The sequence below is a fragment of the Bubalus bubalis genome, chromosome 5 (genome assembly GCF_019923935.1).
Source record: "Bubalus bubalis isolate 160015118507 breed Murrah chromosome 5, NDDB_SH_1, whole genome shotgun sequence".
NCBI lineage: Eukaryota > Metazoa > Chordata > Mammalia > Artiodactyla > Bovidae > Bubalus > Bubalus bubalis.
Genome location: NC_059161.1, coordinates 57,649,418 through 57,669,786, shown reverse-complemented (window position 1 = coordinate 57,669,786; position 20,369 = coordinate 57,649,418). Strand labels below are relative to the sequence as shown.

The 20,369-nt window shown below is 41.2% G+C and overlaps 2 protein-coding genes across 4 annotated transcripts in view; one reads left to right on the top strand and one right to left on the bottom strand.

Moving 5' to 3' along the window:
* Nucleotides 1-5,908, top strand: part of IARS2 (isoleucyl-tRNA synthetase 2, mitochondrial) — a 44,319-nt gene extending 38,411 nt beyond the window's left edge. For both annotated transcript variants that reach the window (XM_044943174.1, XM_006055940.3), the window contains 3 exons: nucleotides 93-283; nucleotides 4,111-4,255; nucleotides 5,421-5,908. In XM_044943174.1, the coding sequence (XP_044799109.1) occupies nucleotides 93-283; nucleotides 4,111-4,255; nucleotides 5,421-5,563 (479 nt within the window). In that variant the 3' untranslated portion in view covers nucleotides 5,564-5,908. The remainder of the gene's footprint in view (nucleotides 1-92; nucleotides 284-4,110; nucleotides 4,256-5,420) is intronic.
* Nucleotides 5,909-6,138: 230 nt separating this feature from the next.
* The window catches only part of RAB3GAP2 (RAB3 GTPase activating non-catalytic protein subunit 2), a 103,276-nt gene continuing 89,045 nt past the window's right edge, over nucleotides 6,139-20,369 (bottom strand). For both annotated transcript variants that reach the window (XM_006055941.3, XM_025286086.2), the window contains 8 exons: nucleotides 18,889-18,959; nucleotides 16,376-16,411; nucleotides 14,847-14,921; nucleotides 14,330-14,548; nucleotides 10,513-10,602; nucleotides 10,093-10,314; nucleotides 9,308-9,466; nucleotides 6,139-9,112 (listed from right to left, as the gene is read on the bottom strand). In XM_006055941.3, coding sequence (XP_006056003.2) covers nucleotides 8,957-9,112; nucleotides 9,308-9,466; nucleotides 10,093-10,314; nucleotides 10,513-10,602; nucleotides 14,330-14,548; nucleotides 14,847-14,921; nucleotides 16,376-16,411; nucleotides 18,889-18,959 — 1,028 coding nt within the window. In that variant the 3' untranslated portion in view covers nucleotides 6,139-8,956. The remainder of the gene's footprint in view (nucleotides 9,113-9,307; nucleotides 9,467-10,092; nucleotides 10,315-10,512; nucleotides 10,603-14,329; nucleotides 14,549-14,846; nucleotides 14,922-16,375; nucleotides 16,412-18,888; nucleotides 18,960-20,369) is intronic.

Sequence of the window (20,369 nt, the reverse complement as noted above, 5' to 3'; positions counted from 1 at the left end):
CTTATTTCCCATGAATAGTAAATGTGTGATGGTTTGAGTTTTATATACAGTTTAAAAATATATATAAATTGGTTTAACTTTTTCTTTTTAAGAACCCAAGAGTGTTTTTCGTACTGGGTGGATTAAAACCAGTTCTATCTGGAAGAAACCTGGACTGGAAGAAGCCATAGAAAGTGCATGTGCAATGAGAGATTCATTTCTTGGAAGCATTCCTGGCAAAAATGCAGCTGAGTATGAGGTGATCATTGTGATTGAGCCTGGGCTGCTTTTTGAGATCATAGAGGTGAGTCACAGTTTGTACCTTTTGAAATGGGGTTCATATCAAAGTGCTCCATGTAAAATCTGGTTTCAGAAGATGTCGATGTAAATCAATTCAGTCGCTCAGTCGTGTCCGACTCTTTGCGACCCCATGAATTGCAGCACACCAGGCCTCCCTGTCCATCACCAACTCCTGGAGTTTACCCAAACTCATGTCCATAGAGTTGGTGATGCCATCCAGCCATCTCATCCTCTGTCGTCCCCTTCTCCTCCTGCTCCCAATCCCTCCCAGCATCAGGTTCTTTTCCAATGAGTCAGCTCTTCGCATGAGGTGGCTAAAGTATTGGAGTTTCAACTTCAGCATCAGTCCTTCCAAAGAACACCCAGGACTGATCTCCTTTAGAATGGACTGGTTGGATCTCCTTGCAGTCCATGGGACTCTCAAGAGTCTTCTCCCGCACCACAGCTCAGAAGCATCAATTCTTCGGCGCTCAGCTTTTTTCACAGTCCAACTCTCACATCCATACATGACTACTGGAAAAACCATAGCCTTGACTAGATGGACCTTTGTTGGCAAAGTAATGTCTCTGCTTTTGAATATGCTATCTAGGATGCTCATAACTTTCCTTCCAAGGAGTAAGTGTCTTTTAATTTCATGGCTGCAGTCACCATCTGCAGTGATTTGGGAACCCAAAAAAATAGTCTGATACTGTTTCCACTGTTTCCCCATCTATTTCCCATGAAGTGGTGGGACCAGATGCCATGATCTTCGTTTTCTGAATGTTGAGCTTTAAGCCAACTTTTTCACTCTCCTCTTTCATTTTCATTAAGAGGCTTTTGAGTTCCTCTTCACTTTCTGCCATAAGGGTGGTGTCATCTGCATATGTGAGGTTATTGATATTTCTCCCGGCAATCTTGATTCCAGCTTGTGCTTCTTCAGCCCAGCGTTTCTCATGATGTACTCTGCATATAAGTTAAATAAGTCGGGTGACAATATGCAGCCTTGACGTACTCCTTTTCCTGTTTGGAACCAGTCTATTGTTCCATGTTCAATTCTAACTGTTGCCTCCTCATCTGCATGTAGGTTTCTCGAGGCAGGTCAGGTGGTCTGGTATTCCTGTCTCTTTCAGAATTTTCCAGTTTATTGTGATCCACACAGTCAAAGGCTTTGGCATAGTCAATAAAACAGAAATAGATGTTTTTCTGGAACTCTCTTGCTTTTTCGATGATCCAGTGGATGTTGGAAATTTGATCTCTGATTCCTCTGCCTTTTCTGAAACCAGCTTGAATATCTGGAAGTTCACTGTTCTCGTATTGCTGAAGCCTGGCTTGGAGAATTTTGAGCATTACTTTACTAGTGTGTGAGATGAGTGCAATTGTGCGGTAGTTTGAGCATTCTTTGGCATTGCCTTTCTTTGGGATTGGAATGAAAACTGACCTTTTCTAGTCCTGTGGCCACTGCTGAGTTTTCCAAATTTGCTGGCATATTGAGTGCAGCACTTTCACAGCATCATCTTTCAGGATTTGAAATAGCCCAACTGGAATTCCATCACCTCCACTAGCTTTGTTCGTAGTGATGCTTTCTAAGGCCCACTTGACTTCACATTCCAGGATGTCTGGCTCTAGGTGAGTGATTACACCATCATGATTATCTTGGTCATGAAGATCTTTTTTGTACAGTTCTGTGTATTCTTGCCACCTCTTCTTAATCTCTTCTGCTTCTGTTAGGTCCATACCATTTCTGTCCTTTATTGAGCCCATCTTTGCATGAAATGTTCCCTTGGTATCTCTAATTTTCTTGAAGAGATCTCTGGTCTTTCCCATTCTGTTGTTTTCCTCTTTTTCCTTGTATTGATAGCTGAGGAAGGCTTTCTTATCTCTCCTTGCTATTCTTTAGAACTCTGCATTCAAATGGGTATATCTTTCCTTTCTCCTTTGCTTTTCGCTTCTGTTCTTTTCACAGCTATTTGTAAGGCCTCAGACAGCCATTTTGCTTTTTTGCATTTCTTTTCCATGGGGATGGTTTTGATAGTACATTTTAAAAAAAAATTAGTAAATTAGGATTTCTGTCTTCTAATCCTAATATTAATCACTGATTCTTTGTTTCCAACCCTGTGTTTCCTTTTTCTTCTCTTATAAAACATGTACTCTGTTGCTACTTATTTTTTATAGGTTGGGACAGGAAGGTTTAATAAAGTTCTATTTGAAACATGAGCCCTCAGGGCTAGACAACAGGTAGCACCTGGCAGTGATATCTGAATACACAAAAATTCGGAGTTTTGTGTTAAGGGTCTGGTTTTCTGAGAATTTTATCCATCTGGACAAGATTCAAAACAAAAAAAAATTTTTTCATCTTTTACTCATGAGTTCTGAAGAAAATTCATTTGCGCCAGCAAATTTACCATGTCATCTCAAAGCATTCACCTTATTTTTTATTTTCACAAGGGCCATCAAAAGTTTCCCCTTGAGATCTTAGGGGTTGATTGACCAGATTGACTTAGAGCTTAACATACTGACTCAAGATTTTTTTTTAGTTTTAATGTTTGAGAAGAAAACTTAGTTTTGTGACTTATGTTTTGACATTTGACTGGTATCATAGTCTACTGAAAAACGACCATCTCAGCTGGTTGGAAGTTCAATCTAAATTTTTAGTAATGTAATTAGGTTGATTAAGATTCAAGGCTTGAAATAGCTAGTAGGTATAAGATGGTTGCTCAGGTAACAGAAGTTTGATAAGATACTGACGTTTTAAAATTTACAAGTTGGGAAGCTCATGATTGCCATTTTTTGAGCCAGGAACCTGAGGCCTGTTGAAGCTGTGACTTGGCTGAGGCTTCCCAGCCTGGTACTGAGCTTTCCTACTGCATTATCATGTTTCCTTGGAGTCATTAGTTCTGAGTAGTAAGCTGAAGGAAATGGCAACCCACTTGAGTGTTCTTGCCTGGAGAATCCCAGGGATGGGGGAGCCTGCTGGGCTGCCGTCTGTGGGGTTGCACAGAGTCGGACACGACTGAAGCGACTTAGCAGCAGCAGCAGCAGTAAGCTGAAAACAGTACACCTTGCTTGGATCATTGATACTTGAAAAAAAATTCAGGATTTAAAAAAACGTGAATGTATTTTCCTTAGAAATTATACTAACTAGCTGTCTGATGGCGTCCTGGATCTATCAGTTACTAATGGTGTAAATGCAATCTCTTTGAATCTCCTATTTTCTCATGAGTTGTTTTTTTTTTCTAAGGGATTTTGTATTACTTAGCTCACGCACTTACTTTGAAGATCAGAATTAAAATGAAAAATGAACAAAAGTGCTTATCAGATATCCCAATTCAGTGTGCTTCAGAAGAGTTCTGAGCATTATTCAGGCTGCCACCATTGGTCTGCACCGCTAAAAGCAGATCCTTGTTGAGACAGTATCTTAACCCCTCTCCTTCTGTAGGAAGCATGATACAGGGGTAAAGTGCGGGCTTTGATGCTAACAGACCTCAGCTGGAATTGCAGCGCACCACTTACTGTTTGGGAACCTCCCTGAGCAAGTTTCCTCATTTGTAAAATGGGGATTAAAAAAATGCTGTTGCTGTTTTGTGAGTTACAGATAATGGGTGGACATTTAGCATCTAGCGAAGTGAAGTGCCTGGCATAGAGTTGTATTCTCAATGGATACTATTGATTAGGAGTTTTTAAAAGCTTTCATACTAGTAAGATTTGATTTATATAATAGTATTAGCTCAGGAGGTGATGGTCCCAAGAGTTCCTCACCAAATAAAAGAACTTGCAGTGTCTTTTTATAATTGTTGTGGTAGCCTTTGTGGTAACAAAGAACTTAGATAGTAACTTTCAAATACTTATGCCCAGATGCTACAAGCTGAGGAGACTTCCAGTACCTCTCAATTGAATGAATTAATGATGGCGTCCCAGACAACGTTGCTTTCTCAGGAACCACGAGGAATAAGCGAGGATGTAACTGAGCTTAAAGGGACATTTCTCATCAATTTAGAAGGTAAGGAGATGAGAATGATAACAAATACCAGATAACAATGGTATGTGGACAAGTGAACAATAATTACAGGTCATCTCTAGCTTTCCAGTGGATGGCTTGTATTCTAAAGGCAGATACACACTTGGTGAGTGCATCTTTCTATAGAAAGTGAAAACAGTGGCCAGGTTTCTGAACCAGCTAAGTGCCCTACCTGGTGATCTTGGGAACACAGGGGTAGGGAGAGAAGAGGGAAAACGTCATAGTCACCGTATGTGAAGTCTGCCTTACCTCAGTTGGCCTGTGTCCTTGTCCTTTGACCAACCCTACCATCCCTCTCGTGTTCAATCTACAATTTATTATGCTCACCCCAAATTACAGTATCGTGGCCTTGACTCATAATGAGTCAAGGAAGTTTTATTGAACTCATTCCCACAGGGGTATCTTATAAGCAGACCTTTTGTAGGCATTTGTTTGATTTGAGGATTTTTGTCAACTTACTTCATTCTCATTGATGGAAATGAAAGCTGAGAACGTTAACAGAACAACATGAGTGTATCTTAGGAAGAGTGATACTGTGTATTTCATAGTAGCTTTTAGGCACCAGCAAGAGGTGGGAAACTAATCTATAGCCATCAGTTTAAATTTGAGCCCTGGCGGCACTGATCATGTAGTAGACTTGTATTAATCTGCTTTCCAGAATGTTAATTTATATTCTCTGTGCAGTGACTAGAAAATGATTTATTTTCTGTCTGAGGTCTATTCATTATAGACAAATTTTTGTTTCCTTTTGTCCAAACCAAGAAGTTTAATGTGGAGGCACTGCTCGTTGTCCCTCTAATTTGCCTCTTTTAAAATTCTTAATTAAGAATGTAGCTGGAGAGGAGAGGCAGTGTAATTATCAGAACTGGCCTCAGATGAAGAGCAAGCAGGCATGCTCTGCCTGAGTAGGTACAGAACTCCCATGACCTGTGGAAAAACCAGCCTCTCAGGGTCTCAGATTCCTCCTCTCCCCAGTCATCAGATTGTGTGAGCCTACCATCTTGGCTGTTTCTGTACAAATGTGTAAGGGAAGCAGTATTTCCTAAGGCAGGGAGGAAGCTCTGAAAAGGGGGCACCTGGAGAAATACAGAGATGCACAAGTTCAGTGGCCTGTGAGGAATACTCTCCACATGTTTTTCTTCCACAGGTGGCGATATTCGTGAAGAGTCTTCATACAAAGTAATTGTCATGCCAACTACCAAGGAAAAATGCCCTCGCTGTTGGAAGTACACGGCTGAGTCATCAGACACACTGTGTCCCCGATGCGCAGAAGTTGTGAAAGGGAAGTAGGACCTCAGTGTGTGTCGACGGCTTTCTGAGCAAGAACCTCCTGACAGGACTGAGTAGGGTCTAGATGGATTGTTTACAGTACTGGAGAGAAATCCAAGATTGAGGATGAGTCAAAGTCAGAGCTACAAGTGTTTTTCTGTAACTAGATAAACAATAATGTGTATATATACATATGGAAACATATACATTTGCAGGTGGATCCATAAGGGACTTAACTCAGAACATAACACTGAAAATGCTTGTCTACAAATGTGCTGAGCGGAAAATGTTTTATATTTTACAAACTTTCTTCACTCAGTATTTAAGTTCTATAACGTCTAAAAATAAAGGCACCTGGAAAATTAATTACTGACTGGTGGTGGTACAAAAGTTGTGAATATCAAGTAAAAAGATGTGTTCTGAACAGCAACGGTGCAGGGGCCTGTCACTTAGGAGATGAAGAGAGTAATTTCATTCTGCCTTAACAGCAAACATCAACCTTTTCACAACAGCTAGCTCTTTGGGCTGCACATCAGAAAAAGTCACCAAATATGTCTCATATAAGAGGGGAAAAACACATTAATACTATATAAATGTTAAGGAAACAACATGAAAGCTGAAAATTTATTTCACTAATATACATAATACACAACAATGAACAGACACAGAAAATAGCAGTATGTACAGAATTTGCCTACTTACAATACATTACAACAGATAATAGGGCATTTTATAAACAATTCCATATAGGATTAAAATCTTTCCAGGAATGGTTAATTCTATTTAGCAGAAATATAACAAATCCATTCCTATCAGGGTGAGGGAGGGCTTTCACTGTTGCTATAGAGTACTTTTAAAAATATCTGCCTAAGTGAAATGAACCACAATAACTGCTAAGAGAACTGATTCCCTGTATGCTTAGTATTATTAAATGAGTTTTCTGTGATTTTAAATTGTAATCATTTTTTTCAAGAAAACTATTTAACTGTTTACCTTGACCCTAGTTGAGTTTTTATAACAAAGGTGAAACTCTTTTCTCCATACCTCATTTTTATTTTTACAAAAGTAGGACATATTTAGAAGTCTGGTACTATTATTTCTCCCCATCTGCATTTATCCTGTATATTCTAGTTCTACATCTAAACACAACTTGTAATGCAGAAGTTATGATTATTTGAACCCTTTTGATTTCCTTTGCATTTACAACAGAATTGAAGAAGGTATAGAATGCTTACTTAATGATAACAAGGAAACGTATATGAGGTGAGGATGGGAGTATATCTAAGAAAAAGCTACTCACTGATAAATCGGCTTTGCACCAATAACTGCAGTAAATGCAACGCACCTGTTTCAGAAACTGCCTGTTCTGTGTGAAACTTGATTCCGTTCTTTGTGGCTCTTCGTGGTTACAGACTGTATACACAGGTATTTGTTTACCTTTCCTCTACCAGATTTATTTTAAAAGCCCTTAACGAAACAGTAAAATATTTAACTGCTTTTCTTAACCATGCAACTGAGAATTCAATTTTAAAATTCTCTCAATGGCAAATTTTAGGAGTATAAATCTAACTAGAGACTCAGTGATTTGTTATGGTCCTAGGAGCCGTATTCCAGCTTATTAATATATTCTCAACAATCCCAAAATTTGATTGTGTGTCCTATCAGAGTAAGTTCAACCAGTGTTATTATCTAAAATGCTTGTTAGATACCCCCCAAAGTGATAATGGAATCAGAGCGAGTAATTTACTCTTTAAAAATGCCTGTAACTCCAAGTTTCTCTGACCAGCCTCCAAGGTTCAGAACTACTTTCAGAGTATCTAGACAAGTCACGGAAGGAACTCATCTTGTACAGTGTGTGTAACAAGTGACTACAGAACACCTAATACTCAGAAATCGCGTGAATGTGTCTGCATGGGGTACCAGCAATCCCAGCAGAGGCTGAGGGGCTGCACCGGCTGGAGGCCTTTTTCAGTGTTAACTGCTGCAGAGCGTATGCCTCGGTCAGACACATAGGCCTTCACCCCAAACACTCAAGGCACCTGAAAAATTAATCTCTCATGATTTAAAATGAAACAGTAATTACCAGGTTTTAGACAGTTCTTATTTGCATGTGATCTCTCTGTTAAAAAGAATTTACATTGGGATATTCTCAGACATCAGACTTTTCCTTTATATTCCTGAAAACAACGCCTCAAATTTGCACAATTGCAAGAGCTGGCTGCTTCCTGAGGAAGTGAAGAAACAAACTTCTGTATCACAACGAGTTGCTACGTGTAACAACTGTGACCCAGGACATGTCAACAATTGCGCTGTATGGCTACATTCCGAAGATTTACCTTGATAAATACTTGGTATTTGTACAGCTCAAAGTACTTTTTTTTTTACAGAGTTTTGGTTAATTTGGTTTTAATCAACAGATGATTATTCAGCACTTGGACTGCTCTAGGCACTGTAGGGTACAAAATTAGTTGTATTCATCCTCTCAAGCCAGCAGTGAGGTAGGTTTGCTAAGCTGTAGTATCATCACTAAGTATTTTCTATACTGTTCTAAGAACAGGTAACATGACCAGATCCCAGAAACAGACATTTCTAAACACTTGTAGGAAAAATAAAGTTGGATTTAAATTTTTAGCATCTTTACCCTTTTTTTAAACATAAGTTTTACAAGATAATACATTTTTACAGTTACCTGATATGGATATAATTTTGAATCTTGGCAAAAAGCAAATCTTAACTTGCATTATAATTAATTTTGCTGGGTTAGATTGCATCTCAGATTCTGTTTTGGCAAGTGCAACAGGTTAAGGGTTCTACTTAGTGTTCATTCTGATGACTATGATGGCCTTGAACCCATTATTCCTCCTCTGATGGCACCAGCATAACCTCTGGGAAGGAAGCCTGTCAGCATCCAGAACTCCAGGGGCCAGTCCCCCAGGACGGGATTAAGCATGATAACAAAAGCATTTTCCCAACATTTATTAAAACAGAGTCAGATAGATCTCTCATTTTACTGATGGGGACTACACATGAACACATTTAAATTTAATTACAATAACATTTTGAGTACAAAATATAGAATCTTATAAGAACATAATCTGTAAATTATAACCAGTTTTAAATAGCAAATTTGGACAATAAAGCTACTTAAGTGCTTAAATCAAAAATAAACAGGAAAACAGCTTTAAGAGAAATTGATAGTATAACTGATACCTGTTTATATTTTATTGTCAGTATTAACCAAAGGTGGAATTCAGCCAAGACTGCACTTTTTAAAAGTAATGTGTATTTTTATTTACTTTACAAAAGAAAAAAACATACTTCCTCCGTAAAATTCCAGATCTTATTGTGTAAAATAACCATGCACTAGTTCATATTAGAGTCACACAATTTGAGACTGTTTGCAGGAGATAAGTGTCATAAAGGAGGAAGAGATATGGCTTCCACAGCTTCAGTGAGGTGTAAGGCTAAACTATACTGCCCGTGGTTTTCTGGTAAAAGCTCAATGACTTTATTTACTAGTTTAGCTGTTGTTGCAATGGGCACTTCTGTGTTTTGAAGATCCTGGGGGTTCTGCAAATGGGACACAAAAATAACCCATCAGTTACATACAACTAAGTAATTGCTACTTAAGAGTTAGCAGGAGAGTAATTTCCCAATAAAAATGCTTTTGTTCAGAATTAAGAAAATCCCATTTTTCTCCACTATTAAAAATGCATAAGAGAAAGCCTCCAGTGGCTGGCTGCCTCCCTCATGCCCGGCACTCACCATGGCCTTCAGCCAGGTGCACAGCGTGGGGGGCAGCCTGGCGAGCAGCTCCAGCCCCTCCCTTGTCTGCGTGTGGAGCACGGCGTGCGCCAGCCGCTGCCCGATCAACACCAGCAGCTGCGAGGCCAGGACCTCTTTGTCCTGAACCTGGAGGATGGCCTGCAGGGAGAAGCATGGACAAACGTACGGACTTCATGTTACTTCTGCCTCTGGCAAGGGTCCCAGTTTTCTGAGTGGCTGGCTCATTCCTGTCCTTGGGGCTCAGCTCAGAAGTCACCCCTGATCATCCTATTCTACTTCTGCTTATTCACATGATCTTAGTGATTTTCTTCACAGCATTTACAGCTCAATCCAGAATGGAGCGTGCTTCTCAGGTCCCGTAAGTAGACTGCGTCTGGAGGAAGGCGCCCTGTCTGTTTACTGTGCTGTCTCTCTGCATAAACAGGTCTGGCGTATGCACGAGTTATACGAAACACTGGCCACAAACAGGAATTTGATTAGTTTCTATTAAAAAAAATTTTTTTGGCCAAGCTGTGCAGCATCCGTGATCTTAATTCCCTGACCGGGGATTGAACACAGGCCCTCAGCAATCAAGCGCAGATCCTAACCACACTGGACGACCAGGGAATTCCCTACTTACTTATTTTAATCCTGTTCTACTATTGTGCCTAGGAGTTGTAACAAAAGAAGGGAAAACAAGCTTTACTGGCAACTTTACTGATTCTGTACCCCAACTGCCAGTTTTACAACTTGAGCCCAGAGGACACTGATAGGCTGTTTGTTACCTCCTCTCCTAGGTGGTCAGCTCCGTAGTTGTAGAGTTCCCCCACATAATGCCTCCTGACAACATCTTCATTGACTTGAAGGTGATGGGCCAAGTCCACGGCCAGCACTGGCCAGTCCTGGTCTTTACCAAAAGGGGCGGTTGCTGCCTCTTCTGTGGAGTCTCTGTCTTTTGCAACTGTGTGTCGGGCCTGGACAGCTGCACTGACGACTTTCAGTAAGAACTTGAAGGTGGAGAAACAGATACAGCAAAATCTTGTTAGTATTTTCATTAAAAAATATGCAATTCCAAGTAACTTGGCTTTTCTGTCATTTAGAGTAGTTTTTCCATTACATTTAGTTATCAAAAAATGATACAATTTAAAGAGAAACTAGTTCTCAAAAATACCTTAGAGATGGTCATCCCAATAGCTGTAATTTACCTGTTGTCGTACAGAAATAAAATTTGGATCCATTTCCCCACTAGGTAATAACTGAATTGAAGTTAAGTCTTTGAAAAATGCATTTTTCCCCTAAAGAAAAAGAAAAGACCAAGAAAATTGATGAGTATGGGCTGTTATGGGAGGGAGGGGGTATAAAGAATAACTCACATACCCATGGCCAATTCAGGTTGATGTACAGCAAAAACCATCACAATACTGTAAAGTAATTATCCTCCAATTTAAACAATTAAAAAGAACTCACGATTTGACTTTGTCTTTGAACACTAACACTTCAGAATTCTGTTCTTTTGATTTTCATAAGCATTATGGTGAAAGCAGCCTTAAGGGTGAACCCCAGGGGTGCCCTCCTCCTGGTACCCAGGCCCTGGGTATTCCACTCCCCTGATGTGGGGCTGGTGAGCAGGGTTAGGCAGAGAGGACAGCCTGACACTTTCAAGATCAGGTGACACAGGGCTGTGGCTTCTGCCCTAGAAGCTCCTGTTCACTCTCACTTGCTCTGAGGGCAGCCACCTGGGAGCTGCGCTGTGCAGTGGCCCATGTGAGGAGAACTGAGTCCTGCCAACCTCATGGAAGCCTGTGAGTGGATTTTGATCCCCGCTCTGGTGGAGTCCTGGCTGACACACCAACCGCAGACAAGAGAGACCTTGAGCCAAAGCCGCCTACACTAGGGGAACACAGATCAGGACTCACAAAAATGACACAACGTTTGCTGTTTTCAGCCACTGACTTTGGGGATCATTTGTATGTAATGGGGCTTCCCTGGTGGCTCAGGTGGTAAAGAATCTGCCTGTTAAGTAATAATCGGTAACTAATACATGTATGGATGTGAGAGTTGGACTGTGAAGGAAGCTGAGCGCCGAAGAATTGATGCTTTTGAACTGTGGTGTCGAAGACTCTTGAGAGTCCCTTGGACTGCAAGGAGATCCAACCAGTCCATTCTGAAGGAGATCAGCCCTGGGTGTTCACTGGAAGGAATGATGCTAAAGCGGAAACTCCAGTACTTTGGCCACCTCAGGCGAAGAGTTGACTCATTGGAAAAGACTCTGATGCTGGGAGGGATTGGGGGCAGGAGAAGGGGACGACAGAGGATGAGATGGCTGGATGGCATCACAGACTCGATGGACGTGAGTTTGAGTGAACTCCGGGAGATATTGATGGACAGGGAGGCCTGGTGTGCTGCAATTCATGGGGTCACAAAGAGTCAGACACGACTGAGCAACTGAACTGAATTGAATACATCGTAGGTACTTTGAATCCTCTTAAAAATACTTGTTAAACTGTTTAAAAGCACCTGTTTAAGAAAATAGAGCCAAAAAGGAATATCAGAAAATACGGTTTTAGAAGTTCTCAGGAAGGAAATGCAATACAGAGCAAAGAGCACTGGCCTGTGAGTTGTAAGATCTGGGCTCCAAGCCCACTCCTTGCACCCAGGTCATCTTGAACAAAGGATCCCACCATTCTAGGCTGCTGTTCTTTCAGGTCATGCCAGATATCACCTAAGGTACTTTCTAGACCTAACCTGTGATTACAGGTCATCTGGAGGGACTGCCAAGAAGCCATTCATCCTTTGGTGATAGAACATGCCAGACTTCTGAGGGCACCCTGCTCCCTCTGAACATCACCTTTTGAGAGTTTTCCCATGCACTCACTCACAGTCTGTAGTTTCTACCTGGAGGTCTTAGATATTGGGGTTTGTTCTACAGAAGGGCCTCTGGGATGGGCAGTATGTGTGCATTTATTATTTACTATGTTCCAGACACTGCTGAGCACTTGGTGTTGAGTATGTCATTTAACCCTCAGGACAACCAGGAGTCATGACTCGCAGGCTAGGAGAACTGAAACAACTCCACCAGTAAATGCAAAGGTGGGAGGGATTCTGTGTCACCTGCCACAGCACACTGCTTTGGTACCTGCACGTGAGTCACACAGCTGTCCCAGGCCACTCAAGCACAATCTGGGCTGAGACTAGGATCACCACCATGCCTGTCCAATGCTGGGTGTGGTCTCGTTTTGAAAAGTCCCTTTTTGAGGGAAGTACTGAGCTAGACACTTTATTTATTTATTTATTTTTTTAATCAAATTTTAAAGTACTTGTTAGAAATGAATTTCTTAAAATACACTATTTCTGCTTATATTTATTCTCAAACTCAACATGTCCAGAACCCTTCTAAATGGGCTTCCTTTAAATGGCATGTCCAGTCCCCCAAACTTGATATTGGGTTGAATTTTCATCCCCTCCCCTTCACCCTGCACTAGTCTGTCTTAAGGTGGCTTATTCCTCAAAATCCCTCCACGATCTTTATTATTTTTTCCCAGGCCACATGGTCACCAACTCCTGATTCCCACTGGCTTCTCCAAGAGGCTTGATTTCCTTGATTGCCACTGGCTTCTCTACTCACCACCTGCCCCCATCCCTTCTGCAGACCCCTGTCACGTAACTTCTCTTTATCATCTCCTTAATTATGAATGTACCAATATTTATCGGGTTCCTATTATGTACCTGGCACGGCACACAGACACGGGGACATGGCCAAGAGGTGGTCAGTTCAGGAACTGTAGACAAAGACTCTGAAGGGGAGGTGACACTTAAGTGATAAGTGAGTAACAAACAGGAACTGACCGTATGGAACAGCTGGCTGTGAAAATGGAACAATACACAAGACAAGAGGTGAGAAAAACGCCTGCCTTCTCCTAGGGGTGGAAGTGGTGAGCAGTGGCTAGAGCATGGGGTGTGAGGAATGGACAAGCGGGAGGAGAGGTAAGTCAAGGGGCGGGGAAGCCGCCTTCTCGGGCTCCACATTTCCACGCGGCAGGAAACAGTAATAACATGGTTAGTAACAGTAGTTTTAACAGTAACAGCAGGTCTCTGCTCTCCCCCTGCACTCATTGCTCCCCACAGAAACAGTGCCTTTGGGAGGAGGAACTGAGCTCCGACAGCACCCTGCTTTCCCCCTTCTTGAGGGGGGCAGTCCTCCTGCAGGGGCTCCTGTCCTCTGCTCCCAGCACCAGGAGCCCGAGGGGTCTCCAGCGGTGGTCTGGCTGCAGAGTGAGACCAGCACTATGGACACAAGCCCGGGTGGAGAAGCCAGGCGAGGCTGTGTCTTATGTCCCAGCATGAACCTAGTATGACTGAATCTGAGTTTGGGAAGGAAGGTCTGGCAGCAGGGACTATGGAGGGAAGCTGGAGACTGCTGGACCAGCCCAGGGGAGACGATGAGGCCTGAGCCTGGGCCACAGTGATGGAGAAGGATGGGCAAGAGGGGATGCAAGGAAGAACCGATGACGAGCTCACGGTGGCTCTGGGGCCTGAGGAAGGGGACTGAGCTAGATGTTTCCCAGGCTACTAGTTTCTGCCACATCACAGATGGTGACATCACTCACCAACTGACCAAGCCAGTGAACTTGGGGGAATAGCAAGTGTAGGTCAAGGGTGGGTAGGGGCGGGGATAGATATTTCAGGAAGGAGGTATGGGCAGCCCACCGCACAGGCCGATAAAGGCATTCAGGAGAAACACATGCCCCAAACCTGGGGACAGGTCAGGCCTGAAGACACACAAGAGGGAGAAAAGGAACTTACTGAAGATGAATGATGGGTGGAGACGGCTGAGAGGGCCGAACCCTGGGACACCCATATTTCAGGTAAATCAGAACAGGGAGCCTGACAAAGAATAGAGGACCAAGACCCCCACAGCAAATAATCCTATACAAGACACAAAAGACCAAGTGACTTCTCTCTGATAAGACAGTTCTGCTAGACCCTCAGCTCCAAGAGGATCCCAAGTGCTCTCAGAATTACCTTACTGTCAAAAAGAGAGAGCGGCTTCACGGTCTTGAGAGAGAACCTCATGACGGCGTAGAGGATGGCGCCCAGGACGGAATGGTGCTCCACCAGCGGGTAGTGGATGTGCTTCTGATCCAGGGCCAGCTCCACGATGGAGACCGGGCCTTCCACAGTCAGCCAGGCGTCCTCCGTGTCCAAGACGGGCACCTGCATTTCATCCCGGCTGACGTCTGCCTGGGTGTTTTAAGAAGGGAGAGTTATGTTCAGAATCGGAGAAATGACAGTTTGCCAATATCTTAATGAGCTTCTTACCAGCAGCAAAGCAGAAACCCATATTTTTCCCCATCCCTCAAGTTATAATTAAAAAAAAAATACTAATAAGATACGTCTCTATTTTTTAGGCTTAAGTCAAAACTTCAAAGAGAATAAACAAAAAACAAGCTCTTTTTATATAGTTCTTTCTGAAGTCCAATGACTTTCAAAATATTTGATATCTTAGAGACAGTTCAGCATAAAAACACCACCCTTCTACCTCCATTAAAGTCTGAAGAAGATCCCAGCAGCAGCCAAGGAAGGAAGTCACTGCTGTGTCGCTCATCCCCACATCCTGTTTGTGAGAAGGGACATCATTAGCTCCAGCAGGAAAACTGGTAGGTTTTAATCAGAAGAATAAATAGAACATATGCATCTAGTTAACTGCCTTTCCCCACTGAACAGACAGGTAAGAACTGAAAGTCAAGGCACTCGCACATTTTAATCTTTCTGTGTAGAGTCAGCAGATTTTAAAATCTGGCTTTTAAAAAACATGGTTCTGCTCTCAGTTTTTAAAAACTGAGTATCTTTCTGTATTGGAAAGAGGCGGTGTTGTCAGTCAGCCACAGATGGCTTGCGTCTGGCTTGCTTAGGCATCTGCTGGCCAAACAATCATGGTGTGTGTGTGCAAGAGTACACAAGACAGGCCAACCTGGAAAGTTCCAAGACAATAGCCTGATCTGGTTTCAGAGCATCTTTCAGGAACTGAACCCTCTGAACTAAAGTAAGATCCCCTAGCTGGTGAAGTAAACACCAGACTGATGCTGTGGGCAATGGATCTTTCCTGAAGGGGCCTGTCCAAGGGGCCACTGTGCTCACATGAGGTCTTCTTAAAACCAACAGCCACAAATCCCTGACATCCCTAAGTAATTCATCCTTAAGGAATACAGCATGTGCGTATGTGTGTATTTACACACATATTAACAGTAGTCACAGAGCCACACTCAAGAGCATACAGACAAATTCTTCAATGATGGAGATTTTTCAGGACTAAGGGCCTATATAAAGGCTGGATTCCTGTGTCCTAGTATTTCTTAAAATATTTGTAATAATATTTCAAAGTTTTGAGCAACACTAGCTGGAAAATCCTATGGACAGAGGAGCCTGGTAGGCTGCAGTCCATGCGGTCGCTAAGAGTCGGATACGACTGAGCGACTTCCCTTTCACTTTTCACTATCATGACTGGAGAAGGAAATGGCAACCCACTCCAGTGTTCTTGCCTGGAGAATCCCAGGGACGGCGGAGCCTGGTCTATGGGGTCGCACAGAGTCAGACACGACTGAAGCGACTTAGCAGCAGCAGCAGCATTACTAATCACTGACCTCAAATATAAACCCCTGTATCCATGGGTTGAAACATCATTTAAGACTGTTTGTACAACAGCTATTACATAAAGGTAGATAAAGTTCACTACTCATATGAATCCACTTCAATTATAAATTTCTAATTTGAAAGACAGCAAAAATATACAATATTTTTTTTTGTGGACCTCCTGTCCACAGTCCAAAGTTGAAGGCATCTTGGCAAACTTAGTTTAAACATACTATTTGATGATGTGGAAAGGTTAATTAAAATTGACCATAGGTCATAACCAGTTTCCTTATTAATACAGTGTTCTCTTTCCATTTTTCTTATCTCTCACTACATCATCAAAATGGTAAAAGGCAAAGTTCACCCCCACAGTTAATAAGGTACTATATAAAGTGCAGAATTAACAACTATTCATCTAGTTAAGGGAGATTCACTTACCCTTCGGCATAATCTATCCTTTGGTGCTTTTCCAACCTAAGACAAGAGGACACAAAATGCTGCATTTAATTAGTAATTTAAATCAAAAGGCATTAAACTATGGTATAGAAAGTAAAAAGTAACCAAATTTTAAAAATATACATGCAGCTATAAGTAAATGCAGTACTAGTGTCGTCAATTAAATGTTGGTTGTAGCATAAAACAATTAATTTTGTGGTGGAACTTAAAAAAATATATATTATGAAAATGCATTACACTGGGCTCACAAATCATTCTTTTCAAAAATACTTATTTTTGAACTATTAAATAAGAAAAACCCCAAAGATCAGGTTCCCAATTTCCATAATCAAACTGTGTTGCCTTAAAATCTATTTAGAACCAAACTGAAGGTTACGAATAAGGAGCAGCTAAAAATTCCGCTTGTTCATGATACACAGTACTTTTAAAAGGTCAGAAAGAAGGAAAAACCATCTATAGCAGACAGAAGCTATATTACTGGCTCAGAAAAATCAGCTGATGTTCTTATTCCATAAGTAATTCCTAAGATCCTACTGTACACTTTATACGGGGTAGTAACTGGAAGATAAAGTTCTGCCCTTCAAGAATATTATGTGACAAGAAAATTCACAGGGAACAGAAAATGAAAGGACAAACGCCTCTTCACCTCATCACCTCTCACTGTGATTACTTCAACGGCCTTCAAAACAACCACGTTCAGCCCACCCCAATTGCAGCATACTTCATCCAGCTGCCCGAATCATTTTTTAAGATGCAAATCTGATCATATCATTCTTCTGCTTAAAACTGCTCCAAGTCTCCAAGATAAAAATAACAGCTACCGTTCACTGTGCCCTCCCCAACTGTGCCAGGCCCTCTGCTAAACAGCTGACATACACTAGAAAACCCCAGATCCACAGCCCACAGAGGAGGTTCTCCATGGTCCACTTCCTGCTCCTGTCTCTAGCCTGACCTTCAACCAATCAAAGCTACTTGCAGCTCTCCGAATCTGACACACTGTCTCCCATCTCCAGGGCTTTTTGTGGAAACATTTTATTCTCACCCTTTTTTTTTTTTACTGATTCATACATATATTCATCCTCCAAAATCAGCCTAGAAGCCTCCCCTTGTCACTCACGTTCCTCTTCTGAGTTCCAAAAGCACCCTATTGCCTGTTTACCATCTTTCCGATGGTGGGTTGAGGGTGGGCTGTGACTTTATTCTCTGCAACCACAGAACCTGGCACCGTCCTTGGCACAGAAGAGATACTCATAATAAATATCTATTGAATGAATGATTATAAACTCTCTGCTTCCTGGTTTAGGGCTGCTAAACCAAACTCAAGTTGTGAGGGTGAGATGGGACAGCTGGGGTAGAACGCTGAACATCTGCACAGCTTAACACATGGAAAAGGCTTTGCATTATGTCTCTCAAGACGGTGGTCAGAGGTGCAACAGAGCGACAGTACACAGGCCAAAAGGAGTGTTTCAAGAAATAAGCAGGCAAATGGGCAAGGAAGATGAGCACACAGGGAAGAACAGCTAGATTTAACTAAAAAAAAAAGTTACCAGTGATGTCAAAGCATTTTCTACAGAAGTCGTGGCCTATAGTGGGTCTGAGCCGTAGTGCTCTTTATGGTTTAGGAATGTCTGTCACTGTACATTTAAAAGCATATGCTGTCATTATGGTGGGAGCTCTCCCAACATGCACTTAGCTGCTGCCGGAGTAACCGACATTCTCCACTGGCCTGTGAGGCGCGCTGCCGCTCAGCTTGAGGCCCAGAGGCAATGCCAGCAGCTTCTGCTCCCACTGGCTGAGTTAGAGGCTTACGTTTTATATCTGTTCCCAAATCTACCTATGCTGGTTGTACATATTCTAAGTCTGTAATTTAATTAAATAACTAATAAAATATGAATGAGGAAAACAAAGGAGTTCTTCACATGAATACTGTGTAGACTGCTTTAAAAAGATTTATGGAAGACAGTAGCTCACTCCAAGGTCTACTGGATTAGATACAGAGAAACAACTATAAAGAGTAGGGGACAAATTACAAAAATCCTAAGATTTTATACTCAGATGGCATCATTGTTTTAAAGAGACAGGATTTAGAAATTACAGGCAATATATCATGGGTGAGGTTAATGTAGAAAAACCTCAGTAAAACTGCAATCAACCCTATTTAGAGAAAATATCTTGGCCCTACATCCCATGATCAATAAGAAATTGCGCGTTTATATGTTTTAATTTAAAATGCAAATCCTTGCTTGAATTCACCACTGATCCTAATCACCTGGGTTAAGAGGCTTTTACAGGATATTGCTCTCTTTCAAGGATTTGGGCTCTTCAAGTCACCAAAATGCCAGGACAACTGAGCATAAATAAAATGCAATTATCAAATTAAAAAAATAGTCTAACAAGGCCTAATGTAAATAATCTTTCTTATATCAGCCAATTATTAACGGAGCCAAATAAACAAGAAGTCATTATAGGCAATTTCAAATTTAAAATGACCTTACCTTATCCATCAAGTACGTAGCAGCAGAAAACCTTTTGACTAAGAATGTGTTCCACATCATCAGCGCAATGCCTGGATAGCAAGTGAAGTAAAGAAGAAGAATGCTTATATATCTTCTCTTTCACCATACATAGCAAACTGTTTTCTTCATTAAGTTTATAAAACTACCTGTGTTATTTAGATATTACTTCTTATATCTTATACAATATTTATAAAATTAATAAAAACCTTTATCATCTATAAAAATCAGAACTGGGCTATGTGAGAGGCTATCCAAATGGCCAATAAGCATAAGAAAAGACGGCGTCATTAGTTATAAGAGAAACAGAGATTAGAACTACACAGAGATATCATTACACGACCAACAGAAAGGCTAAAATTTTTTAATATGACAACACCAAGTGTGGATGAGGATGTGGAAACAATGGGGCTGCTCACACACTGCTGGTGGGATCACCACCTGGAAAAACCCCTTGGAAAACTGCTTGGCCCATATCTACCTAAGCTACGTATGCCTACCGTGTGACCCAGCAAGTCCTCTGCAGAAACAATCACAAAAATATGTACAAGAGAGTCAACAGCCAAACACTGGAAACAACCCTAAAGGATTTTTCTTATATGTGACCACTAAATAAAGCAATATACAAAAAACGTATTAAAAAGCAAAACAAAATACAAAAAAAAAATATTTAAAAAGAACTCAACCAAACAAAAAATCTGGGCTTTACATGTCCATAAACCATAAACTGTGGCACTGATACTAGAATTTCTGCAATAGCTGTCAGTTAGGCAGCAGAAACATGACATTTCACATATTGCATTATTACCCACAAAGCTGCTTCTGTAACTAGGAGTGAGGTTATGCAGAAGCCAGGAAACTTACTCAATGTACAAATTGGGTAAAGTGTGTTTTTCTTTTTTAATTGAAGTTAATTTATAATGCTGTGTTACTTTCAAGTGTACAACAGTGATTCAGATACACACACACACACACACACACACATATCTATGTGTATATATACAAACACACACCCCACTCATATTTATATATTCTTTTCCAGATTCTTTTCCCTTACAGGATGTTACAAAATATTGAGTATAGTTCCTTGTGCTATACAGTAGGTCCTTGTTGGTTACCTATTTTATATGTAGTAGTGTGGTAGTGTGTTAATCCCAAACTCCTAATTTATTCCTCCCATAACAAACTGGGTAAAATTCTAACTTGAATACCAGCCTGTGATCAATGGTAACTTAATTTTATCAGTAAGGATAAATCCTCTAGAGACCTTATTTTCCAAATGAGCCACTTTAAATCCTTTTTCCCCCCTTGGAAGAAAGTTAAGAGTAAAGAGATGAATATACAAAATAAATTATAAGTTCTTATCAAGTAAAACAAGAATTTTAGAATTTCTGCAATTTGACCCCATATCACCTGCAAGAAGGTGTTACAGAAGAAGAAATAAACAGCTTCTCTACAATGTA